At 41.3% G+C, this 27,781-nt stretch overlaps 1 protein-coding gene across 1 annotated transcript; it reads left to right on the forward strand.

The window, feature by feature from the left end:
- On the forward strand, positions 1–27,781 carry LOC306942679 (uncharacterized protein; the record flags this gene model as incomplete). Its single annotated transcript, XM_079528688.1, has 10 exons — positions 1–130; positions 5,206–5,855; positions 7,297–7,359; positions 7,420–7,498; positions 7,723–7,901; positions 22,759–22,809; positions 23,644–23,757; positions 25,218–25,580; positions 27,170–27,247; positions 27,666–27,781. Exons 2-10 carry the CDS (start codon positions 5,225–5,227, stop codon positions 27,779–27,781), a joined length of 1,674 nt encoding a protein of 557 aa, XP_079384814.1. The 5' UTR covers positions 1–130; positions 5,206–5,224.

The following is a 27,781-nucleotide window of genomic DNA, read 5'->3' on the forward strand; positions in this document are numbered from 1 at the left end:
TGGAATGTGACTCTCCTCCTGCTGACTCCACATTGGAACTGTAGTTGATCCATGACTGGGAAACTTTATGCTGATAAACGGAGGACGTCAGATTTACATTCGGACACCGACATACATGATGTGGTAACAGGTACGGCCGCCCCTTTTCCATCTCGCCCCACTACTCTACAGAGCTGTAAATAACAAACATAATTCATGTTGGTGATTATATAAAAGCTATTATCATATTAATTTATAATTGTTAAAGACACGTTCACTCTGTATATCCACGGGCATATTAGCATGATGATGCCATTACAAAACATGGGCTACATCATGGAAGAAATGTGTTTAATAAAATGAAATTAACTGCTAGAAGGTCCTAAATTAACTTAATTAAGCAGTCACCGTCTGTCATGTTATTCTTTCTGAATTTCACAGAGTATAGAGATCGACTACTATACAATCAAATAAATCTGTATACAAGATAATTTCACATTTCAGAGAGGGAGGGAAATACTAAATTAACTGTTAACTACATTAACAAAATTCACGGGGACGGGTTGGTGAAGGGGCGAGTCGTCTGGTATTCCATTATGTGATTGTCCAACACTAGCCCAAACATTTAGGCTGCGTTCGAATTGCTAGGGTTGTTCCCTACTCCCTACTCCCCATACGGGGACCCAGACTCAGTGGACTCAAATAGTGATTAATTCGGACAATACTCCCTGTATAGGGAGCACCGACTCTGACGTCAATATCGGTAGAGGGCGCTATAGGTCCGCGGGTTCATGTACTTTTTATTTGCATTGTAATCCCCATAGGGTTTTTTCAGATCGCCTCATAAAGAACTGTATGAAAAATAAACAAATCATCCCGGCCGTTTCACTCAATTGGATATGAAGAATCAACTGACTACAAAAAACCAGTCAAAACGCTGCTGCTGAAATGATGATAAAAAGGTTATTATTTTAAAATAACATAGGCCTATGATTATTATCAATAAATTAATATTATATCCATTATCCAGCAATATGAAAACAGTGCACCACCTTGACAATATGAAAATATCAGCAGCATGATTATGAACCCCCGCAAATCCTGGGGGGGGGGGGGGGGGGGGGGGGTGGATACGGTAAAAATAGCCGATCTATAAGCAACGCGACGTCCGTGTTGTGAGCTTGTAGATCGGGTACTTTTGGTAAAGAATTACCAAAAGTAGCCAATCTACAAGCTCTGCTCACAATACCGACGTTAACAGAAACAGCAGTCCAATAAATTACTGCCTACATAATGAAGTTGTAATGTATTTAGCGCAATTAAATGAAATCATGTTAGATAACATATTTTTTAATGGCAGGAATTAATTAATATGAATAAAGCATATGTTCGGAGACACAATTAATGTGTCTCACATGCATGTACAAAATATATATTGGACTTTAGCACATAGCTTTACAACCTCACCAACCTTAATCCAAAAACTATTAAAATATAAGGCCTTCTACAGCAAGCAACTGTTTTATTATAAATAAATAAAACAAATCAATTGCAAATAAATGCACAGATCATTTGTCTCGAGATCTGTAGCTTTGAGATCCGCCAGGGAAGAAAAGAGAGGGGAAACGAAAGTTTAAAAAGTACATTTGTGTTGATTTCTTTCGCTGGTTCAACTTCTGCCTCTTCTGAGTTGGAGCGCAATAAGCGCATGCATGCAGAAGCAGCGCACGTGCGCGCAAACGCGTGCATGTGCGCTCAAGAGCGAGCTTGCGCAATGCATTATGGGGCAGATTTGCTTCGCTGTGTTTTTGTAGTGACCATCGGATGGTCCCTACAATTCCCGGTGCATTGTGGGATACTTCAGTCCACTACATTAGGGTGCAAAAATGCTCACTACATATTCGGACACTATAACAAAATGGCGGAACCCCAAAGTAGTGCACTATATGGGGCATAGGGAATGAATTCGAACGCAGCCTTAGACTCTCGTAGAGGTTTTTTTCGATTCTGACGAATCTCTTCGTCAGAATCGAAAAAAACCTCTACGAGAGTCTATGTTTGGGCTAGTCCAACACGATTGTTACATATTTCAGCAGGTCACCGATTTCACCGTAACACCTAACGCAATTTGCAACTCTAGATTTTTTTATAATGGGATGAATCTAGAGTTGCAATACCCTCCATTGACTCCCCATGCATCCAATTTGCGTTTGCGATCTGCTTGTATTAAACGACGTACTGCTACTTTCTGTCAAGAAATTCTGTGCAGGTGATTCTTTTTTCTAAGTGCTGGAGTTTGGAAGCACTCGTCGTAAGTCACTGAACGGCCCTGCGTACCACCTGTTTAGAATCTGCACATAATGCAGGAGGCAGCAGCGCGACCCGTTAACAAAAACGAGTGCTTCCAAACTGCAATAAGAAAAGAACCACCTGCAGAGGATGTCTTGACAGAAAGTATCTCATAACAACATCTCTACGGTGGATGTTTATGAAAAACTAGCTCGGCAGATTGAAAGGGGATAATTCAAGCTTGGACTACAGTAGCCCTGGTCCAGTGCTTACAGCGAGTAGAGCGAGTCTCTGTCAGAGAGAGACTCGCTCTACTCGCTGTAAGCACTGGACCAGGGCTAGGACTACAGCTGCAATGTTGGTGAGTTTAACGTTGTTTAATACAAGCAGATCGCAAACGCAAATTGGATGAGTGGGGAGTCAATGGAGGGTTTTGCAACTCTAGATTCATCCCATTATAAAAAAAAATAGAGTTGCGAATTGCAGCTAGGTAATGCCACCATGCTGGAGTGACCGAGTGTGAGACAGTGAGTGAGTGAGTGAGAGATTTGGGATATTTGGCATTTGACTCTAGAGTATTAAGAATAAGATCCTAACTGACTCGACACTGTCTGGAACTGTAGTTGATCCATGCCTGGGAAACTTTATGCTGACAAACGGAGGACGTTCGAATCCCGTCAGAAACAAAGTTAACAAACGTTCAACTAACTTTTTGCTAACCAGTACATGCTAACATTACAATAACATGCTAGCAGTCAGTGGTTCCCAAAGTGGGTACCTGAGGGAGTTCCAGGGGGTCCCCAACTAAACGATAGTTTGGAACCAAATGGTCCATTTGGTTCCATTTGTACACTCTCAGAGTTAAAATAACATTGATTTTTACAATATAAATTGGGGGTCCCAGAGACAGAAATTCCATTAAACGGGGGTCCGTAGACTAGTGCATGTCAAACTGGGGATCCTTGAAATTAAACGGGTTGAGAATCACTGCTAGAGCCGTAAACATCTTCTCTTATGGGGGGTCCCTGGCATATCTTTTCAAATGGGGGTCCGTGGGCTAATTGGTGTCAATTTGGGGGTCCTTGACATGAAAACGTTTGGGAACCACTAGATGCTACGCATCCCTCTCCTTTTTGTAAAATCTCTTTTCTTATTTATTGTTTTGCTTTAATGATGATACCGAATGTTACAACATAATGCTTAGCCAGGGGTTCCCAAACTTTTTGTTGTTGTCAAGGACCCCCAAAACAACATTTATTAGGCCACGGACCCCCCATTTGAAAACATATGCCAGTGACCCCGATAAGGACCCCCCATTTGAAAACATATGCCAGTGACCCCGATAAGGACCCCCCCATTTGAAAACGTATGCCAGTGACCCCGATAAGGACCCCCCATTTGAAAACATATGCCAGTGACCCCGATAAGGACCCCCCATTTGAAAACGTATGCCAGTGACCCCGATAAGGACCCCCCATTTGAAAACATATGCCAGTGACCCCGATAAGGGAGGATTTTACAGCTCTCTAGCAGTGATTCCGAAACATATTAATTTCATGGACCCCACAGTTTCACAGGCAGTATGCTACGGACCCCCGATTTAATGGCATTTCTATCTCTGGGACCCCCAATTTATATTGTAAAATCAATGTTAATTTAACTCTGGGTTCATTTGTCCATTTGTATACTCTGAGTTACAGACCCATAAGGGTCCATTTTGGTTACAAATTATCATTTAGCTGGGTCCCCTCTGGAACTCCCTAAGTACCCCTGGGGGTCCCCTAGCCGCAATTTGTAACTCTAGATTGTTTTATAATGGGATGAATCTAGAGTTGCAATACCCTCCATTGACTCCCCACTCATCATTTTGCGTTTGCGATCTGCTTGTCTTAAACGACGTTAAACTCACCAACATTGCAGCTGTAGTCCAAGCTTGAATTATTCTCTTTCAATCTGCCGAGCTTGTTTTTCATAAAAATCCCCCGTAGACATGTTATGAGCTACTTTCTGTCAAGAAGAAGAAATGTTGGAGTTTGGAAGGTAACTAACTTTGGATGTGCAAATGCGAAACAGATGCATGCAGGGACGTTCAGTGACTTACGTCGAGCGCTTCCAAACTCCAGCACTTAGAAAAAGAATCACTTGCACAGAATTTCTTGACAGAAAGTAGCTCATAACATGTCTACGGGGGATTTTTATGAAAAACAAGCTCGGCAGATTGAAAGAGAATAATTCAAGCTTGGACTACAGCTGCAATGTTGGTGAGTTTAACGTCGTTTAAGACAAGCAGATCGCAAACGCAAAATGATGAGTGGGGAGTCAATGGAGGGTATTGCAACTCTAGATTCATCCCATTATAAAAAAATCTATCTAATTTTATTGAGGGGGGCAGAAACCGAAAGTTTTCACCAAGTAAAGTTGCTGTACTCTGTCGTCAACCCTAAGCCATTCCATTCCAGCCTTTCAAAATGGGCAGGGGTGAGGTGGGTTCTGGGAGTAAGGCCAAGTAGAAGACATTGGGGGGGATGCATGCGTAGTCGAATGCATCCGCACGTTTTCTTAGGAGGCTGTGGCTCAGGAGGTAGAGCACGTCGTCCAATGATCCCTACGTCGGCGGTTCGAATCCCGGCTCCTCCTGTCTACATGTCGAAGTGTCCTTGGGCAAGAAAGTGAGACACTGAACCCCACACTGTCTCCAATGAGACACTGAACCCCACATCGCCTCCAATGAGGCGGTCGGTGTGAGCTCGCCACCGTCGGTGTGTGAATGTGGGAAGTGAGGACGCTTGCGTCGACTGTTCGCCACTTCACCTCCCAATGTATGAATGAATGAACCTTCACCTCCCAATGTATGAATGAATTAACCATTGTAAAGCGCTTTGAGCGTCAGGCTTTACAGTTATCTGATAATTGTATTTATTTTCTCCAATTTTCCAGATATCAGTAGTTTGATACAATGAGTGGTTCGTTCAGTCCCAACCTGCCTCTGAGGGAGCCCTCCACCACTCCTCCAGTCACCAACCTGCCTCTGAGGGAGCCCTCCACCACTCCTCCAGTCACCAACCTGCCTCTGAGGAAGCCCTCCACCACTCCTCCAGTCACCAACCTGCCTCTGAGGGAGCCCTCCACCACTCCTCCAGTCACCAACCTGCCTCTGAGGGAGCCCTCCACCACCCCTCCAGTCACCAACCTGCCTCTGAGGAAGCCCTCCACCACCCCTCCAGTCACGAACCTGCCTCTGAGGGAGCCCTCCACCACCCCTCCAGTCACCAACCTGCCTCTGAGGAAGCCCTCCACCACCCCTCCAGTCACCAACCTGCCTCTGAGGAAGCCCTCCACCACCCCTCCAGTCACCAACCTGCCTCTGAGGGAGCCCTCCACCACCCCTCCAGTCACCAACCTGCCTCTGAGGGAGCCCTCCACCTCTCCTCCAGTCACCAACCTGCCTCTGAGGGAGCCCTCCACCACCCCTCCAGTCACCAACCTGCCTCTGAGGGAGCCCTCCACCTCTCCTCCAGTCACCAACCTGCCTCTGAGGGAGCCCTCCACCACCGCTCCAGTCACCAATAAGACCTTTCCCACAACAGGTATCTACAGCTGCAACTATCCATTATTTTCTTAGAGGTTATTCTATTGATTACTTTTTGATTCATCGAATAATCGAGATGTTGATCCCGAGATCCAAATGATTGATTTTTAGGAACAGGATATGTGTGAGGAGATTTGTGCCTCTTGGCACAAGTCATAAGTTCCAGCTGGGTAGGGCTGGCAACTATCCATTATTTTCTCAGTGATTATTCTTTGGAATCTTTTTTTTAATGTTTTAATCGAGAAGTGGGTTTTCTTTAAATATATTGTATCAACGAATCGATTAACTACGTAAGTCCTATTGGCCTATAATGAGTTGACATGCCCAAAATAGGGATTGATTTGATCTTTTGTCAAAGTAAAATAAAATTGGGAGCCAGTGCTTCCTTGCTTGGCACTAAGCATCAAGGGCTGGATTTGGGGTTAAGTCCCTGCGACCAGAGACGAAATGTTTTTATAATCGTCATGGGGGCGCCCCTCCTCCCCCCGCTAAGCCCCCCCCCCCCCCCCCCCCCCGCCGCAACGGGGGAAAAAAAGTTGTTGTTTTTCTGGGTCTGGGTCTGACGGTTTGTGATCCTGATTGATGGGAATGGGACGTGAACTCCAGTACTATGGCAAAGTACTGGAACAAATTTAAATGTAAAGTGGTCAGTGTGCATTTTCAGGGCATGCTTATTTTAATGATCAATCAATGAAAACAAATTGTCATGACAAGACATGTTTTTGTCATGACACATTGGCTGATGATTGGCTGATCACCCCATAGCGTTGAGGGCATAAATGTGAAGACGCCAAAAAGCGATTGGCTGGAATGACGTTTGTGATGATTTGATGGACTGAGTACGGAATGTGATGTATGGCGATAAGAACATTACATTATTATCATTATAATAATGTAACATTATTATCATCATTAAAGTGTTTTGGCGATTATTTGCATTACTTGCAATGACCTCATCCTCATGGCCCACAGGTTGAGAATCACTGTTTTAGAGTATTTAAGTTTTAAGTCCGTTGCATGTTTGGTATATTCGTTGCTGTCGGGAGGAAACCTCATAACTAAAAATGAAAGTTTTTAATTTTTTTAGCATAAATCAGTGCTACTACGTCTGTGTGTTGTTTCGAAAATATTGAACCAATGGAAAGTAGTAAAAAGTGCTTATGACAAAAACTCCATTGGACCCTCAAACCGTCTGCTAAAGCAACTAACTCCACCACCACCAAGTATTTGACAATATATAAAGTTACAACACCAACTTTGAGGAGGCTTTTTTTCTTTTTTTTTTTTAAATATACGGTTTTCTTAATTTAAAAATATAAGTTTTTCTTCATTTCCTGAAAAAAAAACATTTTTATTTCCTGAAAAATGAACATTTTGGAGTTATGAGGTTTCCTCCCGACAGCAGAGATATGTTTTAATGTGTGATCTGTGTCTGTCAGTACGTGGTGGTCGTCCTCCCAGAGGTCTGTGTCTGTCAGTACGTGGTGGTCGTCCTCCCAGAGGTCTGTCAGTACAGGGTGGTCGTCCTCCCAGAGGTCTGCTTGGTGGTCATCCTCCCAGAGGTCTGCTTGGAGATCGTCCCAATGACCCCAAAGGAGGAACGCTGCTGTCTGCCACTGGAGAGCCTGTCGTAACAGCAAAGTAAGAACTCTCATCGAAATCACACAAACCCCGTTTTATCAAACCGTTTCATGTTAAGGATCCGATACCGAGACTGTAGATGTTGCTCCAATGCCATTAATTTTTCCCAGGCCGGGTACAAGTACTTCTTTTTTTAGGAGTCTATGGGCTCACCGCGCGAGTACATGAACCATATGACCATGGCTGTTTTCTGCCCCCTCAATATCGCAACTCTTCTATTATAGATGGCTCTGGGCACCACCACCATCCCACCCTGCACCAGCCATGCACATGGGCCGGGTGGGAGGTGCAGGACCCCCTCCCGATGCGAGAGGACGTCCACATGCCAGGAGAGGCCCACCTGTGGCTGACCTGGGGACCACGATGGGAGATCCCAGAGGGCCTTCATGGATGGAGCTGCATGGTAACTAAGGCCCCATTTACACTGGCAGCCAAATCCAGCCTGAATCAGATCTGACCCACATCCAGATTGGAATCTGATTTGTTTAAATGAGTCATGTGACCTCATTTAAACCAATCGGATTTCAATCTTGATGTGGCTCTTGATCGGATTCAGGCTAGATTTGACTGCCAGTGTAAATGGGGCCAAACTGTGCCGCCATTCCTTCAAAGTCTGAGCATGAAATACTTCAATTACAGTTTTCAATAGAGCGCCAAAGTCCTGACGTCACTCACTCATCCCTTGGTTCTGCCCGGTTCACGGAAGTAATTTCTCTATGGAGAATAACATGGGGTGATCTTAAAATCGTTTCATATAAGCGTTGTGGTCCAAAAATAAACAAGCTGTCTCTGCGTTATTGTCAGGGAGGTGTCTCTGTATCGTTATATTGTCGGGGAGGTGTCTCTGTATCGTTATATTGTCAGGGAGGTGTCTCTGTATCGTTATATTGTCAGGGAGGTGTCTCTGTATCGTTATATTGTCAGGGAGGTGTCTCTGTATCGTTATATTGTCGGGGAGGTGTCTCTGTATCGTTATATTGTCGGGGAGGTGTCTGTATCGTTATATTGTCAGGGAGGTGTCTCTGTATCGTTATATTGTCAGGGAGGTGTCTCTGTATCGTTATATTGTCAGGGAGGTGTCTCTGTATCGTTTACGACCGCCAGTCACTCATATATGATAGTCCGTTTCTAGCAGAAATGTAACTAATTCAGTAGCAGTAACAATAGCATTTTCTCTGTCAGTTGATTCTTCACATCCATATGAGTGAAACGGCCTGGATGACATGTTTATTTTTCAAACACAGTTCTTATATGAGGCGATCTAAAATCCCCCCTACAATGCAAATAAAAAGTACATGAACCCGTGGATTTATAGCGTTCCTAGCGATATTGACAGACTTCGGTGCTCTATAGAAGCTGCTCTGTGGCCCAATGTTGTTTTCGTCGACTAAAACTATGACGAAAAATGTCCGTCGACTACCTATTTCCACTGACAAACTAAATGGAAACTAAATGAAAACTAAGACTAAATTTACTGACAATTTTGTCAACAAATAAAAACTAGACTAAAATGTTAGGAAGGGACTCTAGTGGACAAGAGATCCAGTATAAGTCATTTTACACTTGGTCTGCATGCTGAAAATAGCAGATCTACAAGATCACAACGCGTCGCAGCGTGACACGTTTTCAGCAAGTGTAAAAACAGTCATTACGAAGGCATCAAGGCCCGCCAAAATACATTTTAGTCGACTAAATAACCTGTAGATTTAGTCGACTAACATCTCATGACAACAGAACTGTACAACACTGGCAAAGACAGGCTTGGCAAAAAGATGATGTATTATTGTTTCTGCATGCCCATTTAGGGGTGACATTGAAATTAATCAAAGCTATCTTTATTTTGACCATCAATCAAAAATAAGCAAGAATTGCTGTCAAGAAGTCTGAATGTCACTCTGCTGTTGTTGGGAAGTGCACACTGCAGTTAAAAGAACAGCCACTAGGTGGCAGAGGAGGGCTACTTTATAACAACAGCTTGAGTTTCCTCACTGAAACTGCACTGAAATCACAATTCACTTACTAGTCCGGGAACGAAGGGTGATTTTTGGCTGAACGTGGTTTCATCAGATAAAGTTTTTTTTGTCAACTGATTCTTGTAGCTTGGGGTCACCTCTTAATAATTCAAGAGGGTGCCCAGTGATATCCCTTGGGCATTTTTTGTTATTAGCCCCTTAATGCCCGAAACACTAAATAATCCACCCAAAATAGAGTTTTATGGTATTTCATGCCAAATACTTGGTCTAAATGCATCAACTTTGATTTCTACAGTGTTTATGAATGTGGATATGCAATCCACATTGTATAAATGTATACAATGTATGATTAATGCATTATTTATTAATGCATATTATTAACCCCTTCATGCCTGAAAACCCCAACATGCCATAAAATATATCTTTTGAGAATGAGATTGTATGCACAATAATCAAGTCAAATGTATCAAATCTGCTTTCTACCATCTGTATTAGTGAAACTGTAGCATATTTATTTTCAGGTTGAAGATGGTGGCAACAACAGCCAAATCCAATTCAAATGATACACTCCTAAATCTATTCAATGGTCATCGTACTCCTGTCTAGTGACTGTGATGTTCATGTGGAGGACGCCCTTGCCTATGAGCTGTCTTAACTGCCATGTTCACAGAGGATGGAATGCAAATGTATATACCTTTATTGAAAGGATAAGCCCCTTGAGATGCATCATCTCATTTTAGAGGGGGTCCTCAACACAGATGAACAGTAATAATAAACAGCATCATCGAATAAGCAAGGTATAAATATGAACATGCATATTGGAAAAGAGGCAGCACTTTGTTTGTTGTAGAAAGACAAAGTCCAAGAAAGATACAAAAAAAAAAAAAGATTAGAAGCATGAGTGTTAAGATGAGTGAAAATCAATTATTTAAATACATTGAAAAGAAGTGATTGATCTAAGTCTAAGTAATTCAGAAAGCCACGTCCACATTGAAGACGTCACTTCGGGAGGAATGCTGCTGATGCAGATGTCACTGTCATTGATGGATCAGACCTTTGGACCATCCAGCTGATGTCAACCACATACCTGTCTGACAGTGAGGTCTACCTAATCTTCGAGATATAGGTCTACTGTGATTACAATATCAGGTCAGTCAGCAGAGATGCCAGGGAGACGGGGGTCAGCTAGAAATACCATGTCCTATCAAGATATATCTCCTCCAATCACTGTAGCTACAAACAGCCGCCTTTTGAGGTCTGATTTCCACACTCCTTATCTTGTACATAAGTCATGTATGTTTAGTTTTGAACCCATCAGCTCTGAGGTGGTGGAGAAACTGTTACTTTCAATACACAGTGAGAAGTCTGCAGGCCTGGATAACCTTGATGGCAAGTTACTGAAGCTCGCTGTACAACTGTTAACTAATCCAATTACTCACATTTTTAACCAAAGCTTGATGTGGGGGGTGTGTCCACAAATATGGAAGGAAGCTAAAGTTATTCCAATACCAAAAGATTCTAAAAAACATCACAGGGGTTATGTGATGGGATTATTAATACTCATAAACAGAGACTTTAAGAAATAATCGAGGTAGAGAGTGGACTGAAACAATGTACACGTTTATTACAAGGAGTGGTCTGTACCAGCCCAGGGAGGTGCACGCATGCAAGCCTCCAGACCTGTTCAAATGAGTCTCTCTTATACAAAATGAAGAAGCACAAATACATTGGAGGTGTGGTCAGTGGACAAGACTAAACATGGGTCTTGAGTAAGAATAGGTCATCTTGACAGACAATCAACAGGTGGAAGCCTTGCTCCAGGCAGTGTAGTATTTTCTGCCACTACATTCCACCATTTCAAATATGTAAATTAAATGTCTCATATTAATTTATACCAAGGAACATGAGATACTATACTGTCTGCAAATTTACTACAAAAAGATGACTTATATATGGACTATCTCCTAGAGTAAGAAAGGTTTACATTTAAGTGTATTCAATGTCCACCCACATGATAATTTTCTTTTTATTACACACAACTTCTGATGGCTGGTAGGGGCGAAAACCCTTTTCCTTCTTATTGGGAAATTCCAACCTACGACCCTCGATTTGTCTTGAGCGATCACTCATAAGCCAGCATCAGGTGTAGTCTTTTTTCGTGGTTTTCTCCTCCACGCAAATGTTCTCCTCTCCTTATGTTTCTGTCACAAGTTGTGGCATGGCATTTTAGTCTTTTTTCCCCATGGTGGGCCCAGTATTTCGTCTTTTATCCGGCTCCCATCGCTGTCACTGGGGGGTGACTGCGGGGACTGAATGCGTGTGGGCCTTGTAGGGACGTCTGGAGTCTCTGGACGGACATGATGATGTGGCTTGGCTCTCATTGGTGTCACTGGCCCATGTGACATATTTATATGTCTGTCAGGTTTCTTAGAGGGAGAACAACTTGCAGGTAATTTTGTTCACTTGAATTATTTCCCCCGTGGTTAAAAAGGTGGTTATACAAAATTCATTTCAATATTATTATTATTATTATTATTATTTTACATTAATTGTCTTCAGCTTCAGCTTGTTATGTAGACAGCTCTGGAATTGCACTTTATGTAGTCATAGCACTTTATAGTACACATGTATAATATATTATATAGTATAGTATGTATAGTTGACATAGATACTCCAATGTTACGTTCTTAGTTTACGCATGATTCATGATAACTACTTTTTATACATGTGATGTATGCCATGCTTTTTGTTATTGCTTAATGTAAGTCGCTCTGGATTAAGAGCGTCTGCTAAATGCCTAAATTGTAATTCATATAACACTAGACTGACGTCACTGTATGTGTGTATATTTACCCATCATACAAACCCAAATCCTTTCAGTGCTTTCTCTGGTTGTCTTCATTTGTTTGTTTGTTTTTTCCTTGTTCAAACACATCTCCTGATATGTTTCTCTTAATTTATTGGATTTCAGAGCTGGAAAAAAAACAAAACAACACACTACCCCTATTCTAAAACATTTGTTCTATACTTTTCCCCAGATGATAATACATAATTAGGAATTTATTAAGATCTATCTTGATCACAGTTGATCACAATCTTTCACAGTCTGATTTATGGTTAACTCCCTCTCTTATGGTTATTAGCTACATTGACAGGTTACACATTATTGCATCTTTACACTGTATTTCATCACTACTAGTATCCTCCTGTCAATATCAATATTTCAATAATGTATGAGATCGTGTGGGAGTTCTTACCTTGTCGATGCAATGTCTATAGATACTCATTTTTCCCTTTGTCCTTCCTCCTGTAATTGCATTGTATCACAACACTCTTCCTAGACGAGTTATTCTAAGTTTTTAGTGAGTTAGTCAATATCGCCATATTAACCATGCCATGCACACTGGGAAAGGAAGATATTCATTAAATTGTCAACACATTTAGACCATCTCATTGATTCACCATCCAGTCCTGGAAAGTAGGAAAGAACAATTTCACCTAAAAATAACACTATTGTACACAGTGATACCTTAAAACATTTTACTTACTTATAGGCCTACTCGATAAACATCACATTCCACACATACCCGGGCCATTCATTCTCCACACTTGCCACTGCGTAGGTCTTCATTCTACTTCGCTCCATATCACACCAAATCTGTGTAGTGGCCTAACCCATAGGTCGCCACTTGACCCCCGGCTGGGCCCCACCTGTCTGCGCTTTTAACAAGTCATTGAAAGCGGGGTTGTCTAGTGGCACACCACAGTGCTTCTGAAAGCAGTTCTCCAGTCTATTCCTGTAGGTGTCACAGGTTTCATCAGGCCATTGCTTAGTGCTGTGAATTTTTTGCCAATCAGTGGGTACTGGAAATGCTGCTTTGATGCTGTCAAAAAGACCACCGTGATTCAGCAGCTGTCCAGTGACAATGTGATTTTGTGCTCCATTCACATCAAAATGTTCCCTGAGATGTAGCCATTTTAATCCAAAGACTTTGCGAAATACAGATTCGAGCATTCTTGCCGATGGCTCATACATCTCAATCAAGTCTAACACAGCTGCACACCAGCGCTCCACGTTGACTTTGTGGTCTGGAAGGTCCTTCATGATGTCTTTCAGTTCATCAGGTGTCCAGCGTCGCTGCACATGTACTGTTGAAGAATATGTGTCTATTTCTGAGTGCTGTGCCCCAGTCCCCCGATGAGGATGAGGTTCTGGATATGGAATGAATGGAAATAGCTTCCTTGGACAAAGTCTCTGTGACACCTGCTCCCCCCTGTCCTTGATTGTTTTTGAGGGGTTCAGGTTGTTCATGGTTGTTGCTGTTGTCTGCGGGCTGTTCCTTGGTTGTAGTAACAGTCAGTTGTGTGTCTCCGCTGTGGTTTTGCAGTATTTTATAAATATTTAAATATAGTGTAGTACTTGAGTGAAAAAACTTCCCCATGTGTAGTCTAGTCTCCCCTGTACCTGTATCTGAATTACTGCTATTACTACTGGTTTGAGTGGAACCAACTCTTCACAAGCAGTACGTGTTCTGCTACTGTAAACAGCAAAATAGGCGACATGAGGCCAGGTCCTTTGAAATAACATTAATTTACTCATCAGATCTTTCAGACAAATGTGGGCCCGCAATTCTACTCGGTACATCTACAATTTGACATGCAATCTAAAATGCCGTTGAGGTTTAAATGTGGGCCCGCAATTCTACTCGGTACATCTACAATTTGACATGCAATCTAAAATGCCGTTGAGGTTTTGTTTGTTTATTGTTTCAGCAGCCTACTGAATGTAGTTTTAGAGGTTTGACAATATGTCGCCATAGACTCAAGAATAAATTATGTTCCAATGCTTAAAATGAATTTGAATTAAATTATGTTCAACTTAAACTATACTTCATAAACTATACACTTCTTAAACTATACATGTCCCCCCTCTGAGCACTTCTGTCGGATATAGATAGAATTTATCCATAGAATTGCTCATAATTGCTAGAACCATCGCTTTACTTTAAACATTTTTAATATTACCTAAGCTATTTAACAGCATCAACATCCTATTAACACTAAGCTATTTTACCCTATTCGTCACTTCCTCCTGCCAGTCTATCTATAATTGAAACAACGTGCTAGGTATGTTTTGTGCACGCAGATCTGCTATTTTTAAAAATCCTTTTCTATCTTTCGGTACATTTTTTTCCTAACTTCAAATAAAATGATCTCACATCTATAAAGAAATAAACTAAGGATAAACACATCTAAGAATACATTTTGAAAAACACACACTAACAATAAACTTTCTCCGGTAAGTAGGAAAGCCGACTTGGTTAAATGGTTTTTAACTGTTAAATCTTGTTCATTGAAAATAGCTGATCCACGGGTTCACTCAACTGATTTCTTAAAATAAAATGCTAGTATTTACATGACTCGTAACTTAAAATAGTATGTACATAATGTTCTCTTTGTTAAAATAGTATTTACATGACTCTGCTGTATATGGTTTACACTATTATTGATATATTTATTGATATATAAATAAACACCATGATCAACTAGACATTCAAATTGAACCTCATAGCTTATCATACAAATGTGTATGCGTCTTAATTAATTGACCAGTATGCTTGCTGCTTGATTGTTTGATGGAAAGTCCAGATAATAAAAATCCTTCCTTCTAAAGTCCTCCTCCGTCACATTATTGCATGGACAAGTCCCTGTCTGAAACAAGGATGCCGGCTGGAAGCGACAACTGTTTACTGAACTGTGGAGTATGCTGCACTTTGTAAAAATGGCAAAATATAACTCCTAACGTTGTTGAAGTGGGACACATATATCCCCCTGACTTATTTACAAAATCATTCCTGCATCCCAGGACTCATTTACTTTTAAAAATTACTCTTCTAAGAAATTAAAAAATGACTGGACACATCTAGAATCAATTAAACACATCTATAGTTAAATTAGAAATTCAGGAAGAAATTTTAGGAAGATAGTAGAGCATTGAGAATCTATTTACATCACTGCTTGGAATCAAAAAGTGAAATGCCTGACCCCGTTCTCTAGCTGATTAAAGCAGATAGGAGTACAGGCCTATTAGTTAAATGTTGACAACAAAAATGAGTCAACAGGGCATTTGCCATGAGTGTGAATTATCCAACTATTAGGGGACCTTCTCTTGCCCCCCCCCCCCCAAACACTGATGCCTGTCAATCACACTGCTACTCTGAAGTGAGGGGTGCAAATGGACACCTGGTTGGCGTAAGTGACATGTCATGCTGTGAAACTCTCCTTAAATTAGAAAAACTAAACTGAACGGAAACTGAACAATATGAGCCCCCACTGTTATTTTAACAGCTGTGATCGGGCTATTTCTGCGGATAAGTTTACATTTTGCGTGTCCCACACATTACTTATGTCACTGAAAATATCTTGCCTTAGGCGTTGGGGGGGCTGGTGAACTAGTCAAGCCCAATGATTTAGGTACCCCTTGATATGTGAGTCTTACTTACAATATGAGATACTCAGTAGTATACGGTATCTATCTGCCTGTGTTATATATATTTTTCAGTGCTCCTGGGCACGCATGGGAGGGAGACATGACGTCATGCCCTCCACCGTTGGTGACAACAACTTATTTCTTACTTTACTTGTTCATTAATATTACGTTTGAATCAAGACCAATTTACTACAAGATTTGTGAGTCCTAAAACTCCCTTAATTCAGTTGTCTGATAGACTATTGACTATAGGAAAGTTGTATGATCATATTGACAAGCCAAAAAAGTCTCTCATCAAGCTTGACGATTCCCCCCGCTTAAAGGACAGTGTCTTGTTACCCCCATCGTAAAACTGCTTAATTTAGGCATGTAGCAGGGGTCCCTGCTCTACACGTAAAATGTCTTGAGACACTGTAGCAAAGTTGAATCAGATTGACCCCAAAAAGCAGTACTCTCTACTCACCCACTCACTATGACATCACCAATGGCCCACCATCGCAATCGCACGTACCTCGCCACAGAGTGGACGTACAGTGTTCCATCACATGAAAGGAAAAAGACAGTCATTAGTTCATCCCTGGAATGTTCCCTTTCCTCACATATAGTCCTCCATTGTTCATGCCTCTGTCCAAGTGCCTGCATGTCCATGTTCCCAAAATGTAATTCGGGAAATAGTCAATTCCCGCCTGTGTTGGGCCCCAAACCAACACACGCATACTGTTCAGACATCGAAGTGCGGAAACAGTCTGACTGTACATGTGACTTGCCGTGCGATGCGATAGGCGATCCATCTGATGGTCCCATAGTAATCAGGTTCCGTAAAACACAGCACTACTGATTTCTATGTCTGGTGAATCAACTTTACCAATAATACCCTTTACATATCTAATTGCACGTCACTCACACTAACGTATGAGTTCTGTGTCTCACTTTTTAGGTTCACACAATACTATTACTCAAATGCTCCTACGCGGTAATGCAAGTTCTCTCATGAGGGAATTGCGCTTGTCCATATGATCAACTCAACACAACTCCAAACCATGTCTTCCCTACTGGATGACCTGTCCGTATATACGCATGTAGTTGAATACTGTAATTACTGGTCACTGTGTAGATTATGGTTATTACAAATCATACATTAACCACTCCAGCCCTATATACATTTTTTCCATGTTGCAAATAACTAATGTACAAGAACAACACATTGTGAGCTCGTAGATCTGCTTATTTTACAGTTATTTTATAATTAAAAATGAGACATTCTGCTAAATTGTTTTAGTTTCTTAAATACAGCCACAGCTAACACTAATTTACTATTAAGCCTACATTTGAATTCTGGACATTTACTTGCTACAGAGTATTCCTATATCGTGTATGTATAAGTAACATTACACTCACCAGACTTCCCAGCTCGACCCGTCCCAAGTGTGTCCACTCAGAGCAGCTGCTGTATTATAGAGAGGAAGAACGGGGCTACTTTCTGAACTGCCTGTCCTGGAAAATGTCCCTTACTTGAATCTGATCTTAAGTTCCCTGAGGACCTCTCTAATTTTTCCACAAAAAATGCCATACCGATATATTCTGTATAGCGACAAAAACGAAAGGTTCCTAGGAAAAACAAAAACAGGGGTTCCTGTCTTGACTGGGAAAAAATGTGATGACAGTTACAAATATTGCCTATTGTAAGGAGTTACTTACTACCTATACATTTCATGCTTTGAGTATAATTTTGCCTATCTATTTAGTCCAAATATAGAGAGTGACAAAGCCCAATTACACTCAACTTGCCGTGACTCTGGGAAATTGTTATATTGTCATTATTTTATAATAAGACGTAATAAGATAATACATATGACCATGATGATCAGCTAACCACGTTACTGTTTGTTAATTACTTTAAATACAAGACAGCACTTACTGGGTAGACCTGCTATTTTGAGTCTGCCGCTGACAACTGCTAACTGCTGTCCTACTAACCATGGGTGGTGACACTTAACTAAAATACCAGGACTACATTCTTCATACTTACTTGTTCACAACGCCACATTTATACTAGGAAATCACCATTTGACTTTTCACAAAAATAGTATTTTCCGTTCATCCACACGTACGTCCCACACACTTCCATTCCATACTCAACATTCCACATTCCACATTCATACCTGCTGCTCGAGTCTTACGCGTTATACAAGTTGCTGTTTCACCATTCTCTTTTAATCTTCCCTGTGGGCTGTTTGGTCCCAACAGGAGAGAAAAGAAAGAAAATAACGGTGGACGCTGTCTGTATGATTTCCTATGCTATTCCCTATCCTACTGATATAGGCTATAGTTTTTCTATATAAATGTCTATGAAAGACTGTTACCACTCGGCAACGATGAAATACGATGAGGAGGGACTGTCACCACTCCTTTAAATACGATGAATACTATATAAATGTCTATAAAAGACTGTTACCACTCGGCAACGATGAAATACGATGAGGAGGGACTGTCACCACTCCTTTAAATACGATGAATACTATATAAATGTCTATAAAAGACTGTTACCACTCGGCAACGATGAAATACGATGAGGAGGGACTGTCACCACTCCTTTAAATACGATGAATACGATGAGGGACTGTTACCAGCTCTTTCAAATACGATGAATACGATGAACTAGTACTTTGTACGGCTGTATCTCTAACGATCACAGCCTCAAAATACAAAATGTTGTACATTGAGTCAAAACACTCTTACCCCAAAGTTCGTTTAGGTGTTGTCCCTGTCGGACCAGCATCTCAGATCCATATGCACAGCGCTATCATCTGAAAAAGAGAATGCTGACGGACAGTAGAAACACGCTGCTCACTGCGCCATAATTGTGATGGGATTATTAATACTCATAAACAGAGACTTTAAGAAATAATCGAGGTAGAGAGTGGACTGAAACAATGTACACGTTTATTACAAGGAGTGGTCTGTACCAGCCCAGGGAGGTGCACGCATGCAAGCCTCCAGACCTGTTCAAATGAGTCTCTCTTATACAAAATGAAGAAGCACAAATACATTGGAGGTGTGGTCAGTGGACAAGACTAAACATGGGTCTTGAGTAAGAATAGGTCATCTTGACAGACAATCAACAGGTGGAAGCCTTGCTCCAGGCAGTGTAGTATTTTCTGCCACTACAGTTAACAGCCGCCCTATTAGCATTCTGCCAGTTCTTGCTAAATTAATGGAAAAATATGTCGTTAACCAAATTCAATCATATTTTTCTGAGAATGTATTGAATACTGACTTTCAACACGCCTATAGAGATGGTCTTTCTACATGTACAGCAATGACACAGTTAATAGATGACTGTCTAATGAATGTGGATTCCAAGAGACTAGTGGGGTCTGTATTGTTAGATTTAGAGACTAGTGGGGTCTGTATTGTTAGATTTAGAGACTAGTGGGGTCTGTATTGTTAGATTTAGAGACTAGTGGGGTCTGTATTGTTAGATGTAGAGACTAGTGGGGTCTGTATTGTTAGATTTTAGTGCCGCGTTCGACATTATTGATCACAATCTTTTGCTTGACAAACTTTCATGTTATGGTTTTACCTTATCTGCACTAAGGTGGATAAAAAGCTATTTATCCAGCAGATCACAGAGAGTATACTATAATGGGAGTCTCTCAGACACTAAACATATTCACTGTGGAATTCCACAAGGAAGTTGCTTAGGTCTTTGTTGTTCACTATATTTACAAATGACATGCCACTGGTCTTAGACAGGGCCAATGTAGCCATGTATTCTGATGACACTACTTTGTATATGTCTGCCACTAATGTGGAAGATCTGTCTGTAGCTCTCAACAAGGAACTACAGAACATATCAGAGTGGGTGGTGAACAATAGGATGGTCCTGAACATCTCAACAAGGAACTACAGAACATATCAGAGTGGGTGGTGAACAATAGGATGGTCCTGAACATCTCAACAAGGAACTACAGAACATATCAGAGTGGGTGGTGAACAATAGGATGGTCCTGAACATCTCAACAAGGAACTACAGAACATATCAGAGTGGGTGGTGAACAATAGGATGGTCCTGAACATCTCAACAAGGAACTACAGAACATATCAGAGTGGGTGGTGAACAATAGGATGGTCCTGAACATCTCAACAAGGAACTACAGAACATATCAGAGTGGGTGGTGAACAATAGGATGGTCCTGAACATCTCAACAAGGAACTACAGAACATATCAGAGTGGGTGGTGAACAATAGGATGGTCCTGAACATCTCAACAAGGAACTACAGAACATATCAGAGTGGGTGGTGAACAATAGGATGGTCCTGAACATCTCAACAAGGAACTACAGAACATATCAGAGTGGGTGGTGAACAATAGGATGGTCCTGAACATCTCAACAAGGAACTACAGAACATATCAGAGTGGGTGGTGAACAATAGGATTGTCATGAACATCTCAAAGACTAAATCCATTGTATTTGGATCACAGCATATATGCTCAAGTCAAAACCCAAATTGAATCTAAATCTGAGCGATTTAGCAATTGAGCAGGTAGATGAAACAAAACTACTTGGGCTTACATTAGACAGTCATCTAACATGGTCTACTCATAACAAACAACTAAGAAAATGGGAGGGGATTTGTCCATGATGAGATGTGCTGAGTTTTTAACTCCAACATCTGCTGTCCAGGTCATCCAGGCACTAGTGATATCCCACCTTGACTATTGTCCAGTTGTGTGGTCCAATGCAGCTAAAAAGGACCTGCGTAAATTACAAATAGCCCAGAATAAGGCAGCTCGCCTTGCCCTGAACTGCAATACTAGATCTAGTACACTGTTAAATCATCAGAAGCTGTCATGGCTGTTGGTGGAGCAGAGATTAGCTGCTAGTCTGGCTGGATTTTTTAGGAACATTTGTTCAAATAAAAAAACAAAATGCTTATATAAAAATATTCATTATACCAGTGATAGACACAGACATAATACCAGACATGTTGCAATGGGTCGATTTACAGTGCCTAAGCCAAGAACTGATGCAATGAAGAATACAGTCATGTACAGGGCAATGACTTTCTGGAACTCTCTACCAGTATGCATCACAGAAATTAAGGGTAAATGGCACTTTAAGAAAAGACTGAAGGATTCTCTTATGGCGAAATTGTAATTCTGTTTATGTCAATATACCAGTTAATGTAATCTAGATTGAATGCACTAACCGTAGTTATGCTTTAATGTATTTATTCTTTTTGTTTTTTTCTTTATTTTCTTTTGTGATATCTGTAATGTTGTAATGTTTTTTTGTGTGTATATTATTCTGTGAGGACCCCAGGAAGAATAGCTGTTGCCATGTGCAACAGCTAAGGGGATCCTAAATAAACTAAACTAAACTAAACTAAACTTGTGCTATAGGCATTCCAGCAAGTGCCATCTGGACCTTCAGGTTCTGTTCCGTTAAGGAAACTATGGAGGAAACTAGACTGCTAGTCTGGGAGAAAAGAATGGGAAAGGTCATGCATGTACTTCAAACCAGCTGCACTACCACCAACAGATTAATTGAGAATGTATAGATCCCCCACTTTTAAACATCTTTGTGGCAAAAGGTTGATGGGCATCTTACACCAGCATGAGACCGAGAGTAGTTTGGATGGAAAAAGACAGATCTATCAGGCCACTGAGCCCTACCAATCTACCTAAAGACCTGCACTAATAAGTGTAATAAAGTAATAAGTGATCGAGTTAATTCATAGGAAAGGAGGTGTGGTGGACATGACCACTTCCAAATAAGCATTTATTTTGGAATGCAAATTTGTTGCTTTTGCATTAATTATTGTAAGCCTATTTTATGGGCTTTTGCTGTGTTAAGCTAACCTGACTCCCATGACGGGGTTAATATCTAAAAATGCCCTATTCTGAAATCAAATATATAATTGTACATATCCACATTCATGCGGATAAACACTCTAGAAAACGAATTTGATGCATTTAAACGATATATTTTATGGGATTTGGGGGTTTGAGGCATGAAGGGGTTAATATGCATTAATTAATAATACATTCATCATAAATCTACTACATTGTGCCTATCCACATCCACAAACACATGTAGAAAGCAAATTTGATGCATTTAGACCAAGTAATTCGCATGAAATACCATAAAACTTTATTTTCAGGGATTTGTTAGTATTTCAGGCATTAAGGGGTTAATAACTAAATTTGCCCAAGGGATATCACTGGGCACCCTCTTGAATTCGTGAGAGGTGACCCCAAGCTACAAGAATCAGTTGAGAAATAAACTTTATCTGACGAAACCACGTTCAGCCCCACGGCTCCCGGACTATACCCCATTTTGGACTAAGTTTGATTAAAAAAAAGGCTTCTAAATCCTAACATCTTTCTGAAAAACCTATGTTTCTATGTCAGTGGTGCTCAACCTTTTTCATGTCAAGGACCCCCAGATTTATCTCTATTGGGCCACGGACCCCCATCTCAAAATATGTAGTTCCAGGGACCCTCCAGAAGCAAATATTGTAGTTAAAAATGTTCGCTCTAATGATTTGCGCCACATTTTAACAATTGTTCAAAAATAGCAGACCTACAAGCTTGTAGATCTGCTATTTTTCAATAGCTAAAGTATAACATAATGCTTACAACACCAACAGGGGTTCCCACCCAGAATGGGTTAATTGACGTGATCTGAGTGGATGTTTGACTAAACCTTTCCTGAAGTGTGAGGTGTGATTATCAGCTACTAGTTAAACAAGGACATGAAGTCATTCATTGTTTGTCTTCTTTACTGCAGGGTCTGAAAGTCCATTGACTGTGACCGTGTGTAACTATTGCAGTAAGCAAGGTAAATACATAGTCATCCTTGACTGTGTGTGTGTGTGTGTGTGTGTGTGTGTGTGTGTGTGTGTGTGTGTGTGTGTGTGTGTGTGTGTGTGTGTGTGTGTGTGTGTGTGTGTGTGTGTGTGTGTGTGTGTGTGTGTGTGTAGCCAGACCAAAGATGAAAGATTTTACTGCTCCTGATATTGATGATGATTTGCATTGTATGTCTTGTATAGAAACAAAACAACTATATTATTAGGACGCAGCAGGTAAGACACATTAATATTCATTTGTCTTACCCTGCTGCGTCCTAATAAAGTTTTGGCACTCTGGCTATTGGCGTGTGTGGAGTTTTTTCAAGATTTACTCTGAATACTAGACCGTAATGCACACGGCGGTCATCTTTCCATAAGTTAATGGCAGGGTGGAAACTAGCCACAATTTGCCAATGACCGTCCATACATCCAAACAGACAAAGTCCTATCTAATTGTATTAAATAACGTCAAACTCACCAACATTGCAGCTGTATGAAAAGCTTGAATTATCTATCCTCTTTCTATCTGCAAAGTGTTTGTTTCATAAAAATCCACGGTAGACATGTTATGAGCTACTTTATGTCAAGAAATTCCTTCCAGGTGATTTTGTTCTAAGTATTGGAGTTTGGAAGCGCTCATTGAATAATCACTCGACAGCCCAGCGTACCACCTGTTTAGAATTTGCACATAATGCAGGAGGCAGCAGGATGCTGCGTTACTGAAAGGGAGCGCTTCCAAACTCCCAACACTTGGAAAAAAATCACCTGCAAGGAATTTCTGGAAAAAGTTAATGAAGCATATCACTGTCGCTGTCGTCCGACAGGAGATTTCCGATGTGTTCGCTGTAAGAAAGCGTTCTACTGCTCCATTCACTGCCAGACACGAGACTGGCCGACGCACAGACACGGGTGCTGGGCCGGAGCTGGCACAGTGGCACGTAAGTCACCCATTGTCAACCTTTTTGATATATCTGTTGGACCTTTTTGATATATCTGTTGGACCTTTTTGATATATCTGTTGGACCTTTTTGATATATCTGTTGGACCTTTTTGATATATCTGTTGGACCTTTTTGCCTTTTTGATAGATGGAAATGGGGAGATGGGGGGGGGGGGGGGGGTGTGTGTGTGTGGTAGGCGTTCCACTCGGTAGGCGGCGTTCCACTCGGTAGGCGTTCCACTCGGTAGGCGTTCCACTCGGTAGGCGTTCACGGTAGGCGTTCCCGCATAACTTCCGGGTTTAAAGATGATCATGTCAGGCGCATAACCCTCTATTATCTGGGGACTGATTGGTTTTCTTCCAATGAGTATCAGTTGCTCTAGATCCATAGAATCAGTTGCTCTAGTTCCATAGAATCAGTTGCTCTAGATCCATAGAATCAGTTGCTCTAGATCCATAGAATCAGTTGCTCTAGTTCCATAGAATCAGTTGCTCTAGATCCATAGAATCAGTTGCTCTAGTTCCATAGAATCAGTTGCTCTAGTTCCATAGAATCAGTTGCTCTAGTTCCATAGAATCAGTTGCGCTAGATCCATAGAATCAGTTGCTCTAGTTCCATAGAATCAGTTGCTCTAGTTCCATAGAATCAGTTGCTCTAGATCCATAGAATCAGTTGCTCTAGTTCCATAGAATCAGTTGCTCTAGATCCATAGAATCAGTTGCTCTAGTTCCATAGAATCAGTTGCTCTAGTTCCATAGAATCAGTTGCTCTAGATCCATAGAATCAGTTGCTCTAGATCCATAGAATCAGTTGCTCTAGTTCCATAGAATCAGTTGCTCTAGATCCATAGAATCAGTTGCTCTAGATCCATAGAATCAGTTGCTCTAGATCCATAGAATCAGTTGCTCTAGTTCCATAGAATCAGTTGCTCTAGATCCATAGAATCAGTTGCTCTAGTTCCATAGAATCAGTTGCTCTAGATCCATAGAATCAGTTGCTCTAGTTCCATAGAATCAGTTGCTCTAGATCCATAGAATCAGTTGTTCTAGTTCCATAGAATCAGTTGCTCTAGTTCCATAGAATCAGTTGCTCTAGATCCATAGAATCAGTTGCTCTAGTTCCATAGAATCAGTTGCTCTAGATCCATAGAATCAGTTGCTCTAGATCCATAGAATCAGTTGCTCTAGTTCCATAGAATCAGTTGCTCTAGATCCATAGAATCAGTTGCTCTAGTTCCATAGAATCAGTTGCTCTAGATCCATAGAATCAGTTGCTCTAGTTCCATAGAATCAGTTGCTCTAGTTCCATAGAATCTCATCATTCCATCTCATCACAGTAAGATGCCATGTGGTGGGTGTGGCCTACCACGCAAACCTCAGTTCGGGAGATCCTCACATTCATTACTTGTAAAAATGAAAAGTCTGTATTCTCTCCATTGACAGTGAGACTCCTATGGAGAGCCGAGGTTCAGCAGGGATGGGACAGACGGCTGCACCACTGATGGGACAGACGGCTGCACCTCTGATAGGACAGACGGCTGCACCTCTGATGGGACAGACGGCTGCACCAGGGATAGGACAGACGGCTGCACCAGGGATGGGACAGACGGCTGCACCAGGGATAGGACAGACGGCTGCACCAGGGATGGGACAGACGGCTGCACCAGGGATGGGACAGACGGCTGCACCACTGATAGGACAGACGGCTGCACCAGGGATAGGACAGACGGCTGCACCAGGGATGGGACAGACGGCTGCACCAGGGATGGGACAGACGGCTGCACCTCTGATAGGACAGACGGCTGCACCTCTGCAGCCAAAGGTAAAACCAGGACTTGTGTCTTCAAGCCTTGTTATAACGCTCCACACGTCCCAAACTCTTCTCTCTTCTGGCTCAAAAACTATGGAATGCACTTCCCATTACAATCAGAACTGCCGTAGCCTGAAAACCCACCTTTTCAGACTCCATCATGGCCCGTAGCACTTACCCTAGCCCCTTAGATAAGCACTTTATGTAGACTTAGATAGCATTTTATACAGACTTATAGCATGTTATGTAGACAGCACTAGAATTGCATTTTGTGTAGTCATAGCACTGTATAGTATAGTATAGTATAGTATAGTATAGTATAGTATAGTATAGTATACAGTTTATATGTATAGTTTTCATTATATAAATATGCCACTGTTTCGTTCTTAGCTTACGCATGTTTCATGATAAATGCTTGGTATGTACGTATGTGATGTATTGCCATGGTTTTTTGTTCTTGCTTATTGTAAATCGCTCTGGATTAAGAGTGTCTGCTAAATGCCTAAATTGTATAACACAAGAACAGTTCAGTATTGAGAACATTTTCACCAGAGACTAAACACCATTCAGTAAACTATAGCGGTGTGTGTGAGTGTCAGTAAACTATAGTGGTGTGTGTGAGTGTCAGTAAACTATAGTGGTGTGTGTGAGTGTCAGTAAACTATAGTGGTGTGTGTGAGTGTCAGTAAACTATAGTGGTGTGTGTGAGCGTCCATCACTGTCACCTAGAAAGAATTAATGCACATGGCATTCATGATGAGAATCAGTGTTGATTTCGTCGACTAAAACTAAGACGAAAAATGTTCGTCTACTACCTTTTTTCACTGACGAAAACTACATGGAAACTAAATGAAAACTAATCCATGATGACTAAAACTAAGACTAAATATACTGACATTTTTTAAGAAGGGACTAGTAGTAAGAGATCCAGTATGAGTCATTTAAGAAGGGACTAGTAGTAAGAGATCCAGTATGAGTCATTTAAGAAGGGACTAGTAGTAAGAGATCCAGTAGTAAGAGATCCAGTAGTAAGAGATCTAGTAGTAAGAGATCTAGTAGTAAGAGATCCAGTATGAGTCATTTTACACTTGGTTGCATGCTGACAATAACAAGCTCACAAGCTTGTAGATCGACTATTTTCCGCAAGTGTAAAATTAGCCATCGACGGCATCAACGCCCACCAAAATACATTTTAGTCGACTAAATCTTATGATATTTAGTCGACTAAAACTAGACTAACACTAAAACATTCCAGGTGACCAAAATGTGACTGAAACTAAATAAACTATTGAAGAGACTATGACTAAAACTAAAATCGAAATTTGCTGCCAAAAACAACACTGCTAAGAATGCATAGCTGGTATCGATAGTGTGGCAAATCTGAAATCCATTAAAAATATTGGAATATTTTGTAGTATGAAAGAAAGAATGAAACCAATGTCGTCCACAGAGAGGCACACAATTCTTAATAATATAATGGATGAATTTAAACACATTAAAACCATGTTTACATCAAATAAGATCCACACTGTGTCTGTTTGTGTCTGGTTAGCTGAATGGCGGTGATCACTCCACTCCCCAGCGAAGTCCCTCTGTTGTAGGGAAATATCCGAGTACATTCCTGTCGGCCCAGCGGTACGCAGCCAAGGAGACAGAAAAACCTTCTGAACAGGACATCAGTGAGTTGACACACGCACGCACACACACGCACGCACACACGCACGCATGTGTGCGCGCATGCACACACACTATCTCTCAGCCTCACTCACTGCAGTCACTGAGTTTAGATGCTGGTGGTCTGTGAATTCACTGGTTTGTGAAAACGGGCCGAACAAATAATTAGAAAGAAGAAAAAAAACGGCACGTTACAACACTTTTTTTGTTGTTTTTCTTCTTTGTAATTATCTGTTTGGTCCAAAATATTGTGTTTGTTGTCATGATTTGTCAAGACTCGAGTTGGCTTCGTACGACGCTTAAAAGGTCTTTAAATAAATACTTTTTGAAATGTCAATGCAAACTCCAACTTTTGAAGTGAACGTGTATGTCTGAAGGAGCTCATCTAAAACTAGTATTATTCCTAAATATTGCCCAACGCAGACAGATGTAAAGACTTGCCCAACGCAGACAGATGCATGCGAGGACTCAGCCCCGCCCACCACCCAGGACACAGCCCCGCCCACCACCCAGAACGCAGCCCCGCCCACCACCCATGA

This window comes from Electrona antarctica (genome assembly GCF_951216825.1).
Source record: "Electrona antarctica genome assembly, chromosome: 18".
In the NCBI taxonomy this organism is placed as follows: domain Eukaryota; kingdom Metazoa; phylum Chordata; class Actinopteri; order Myctophiformes; family Myctophidae; genus Electrona; species Electrona antarctica.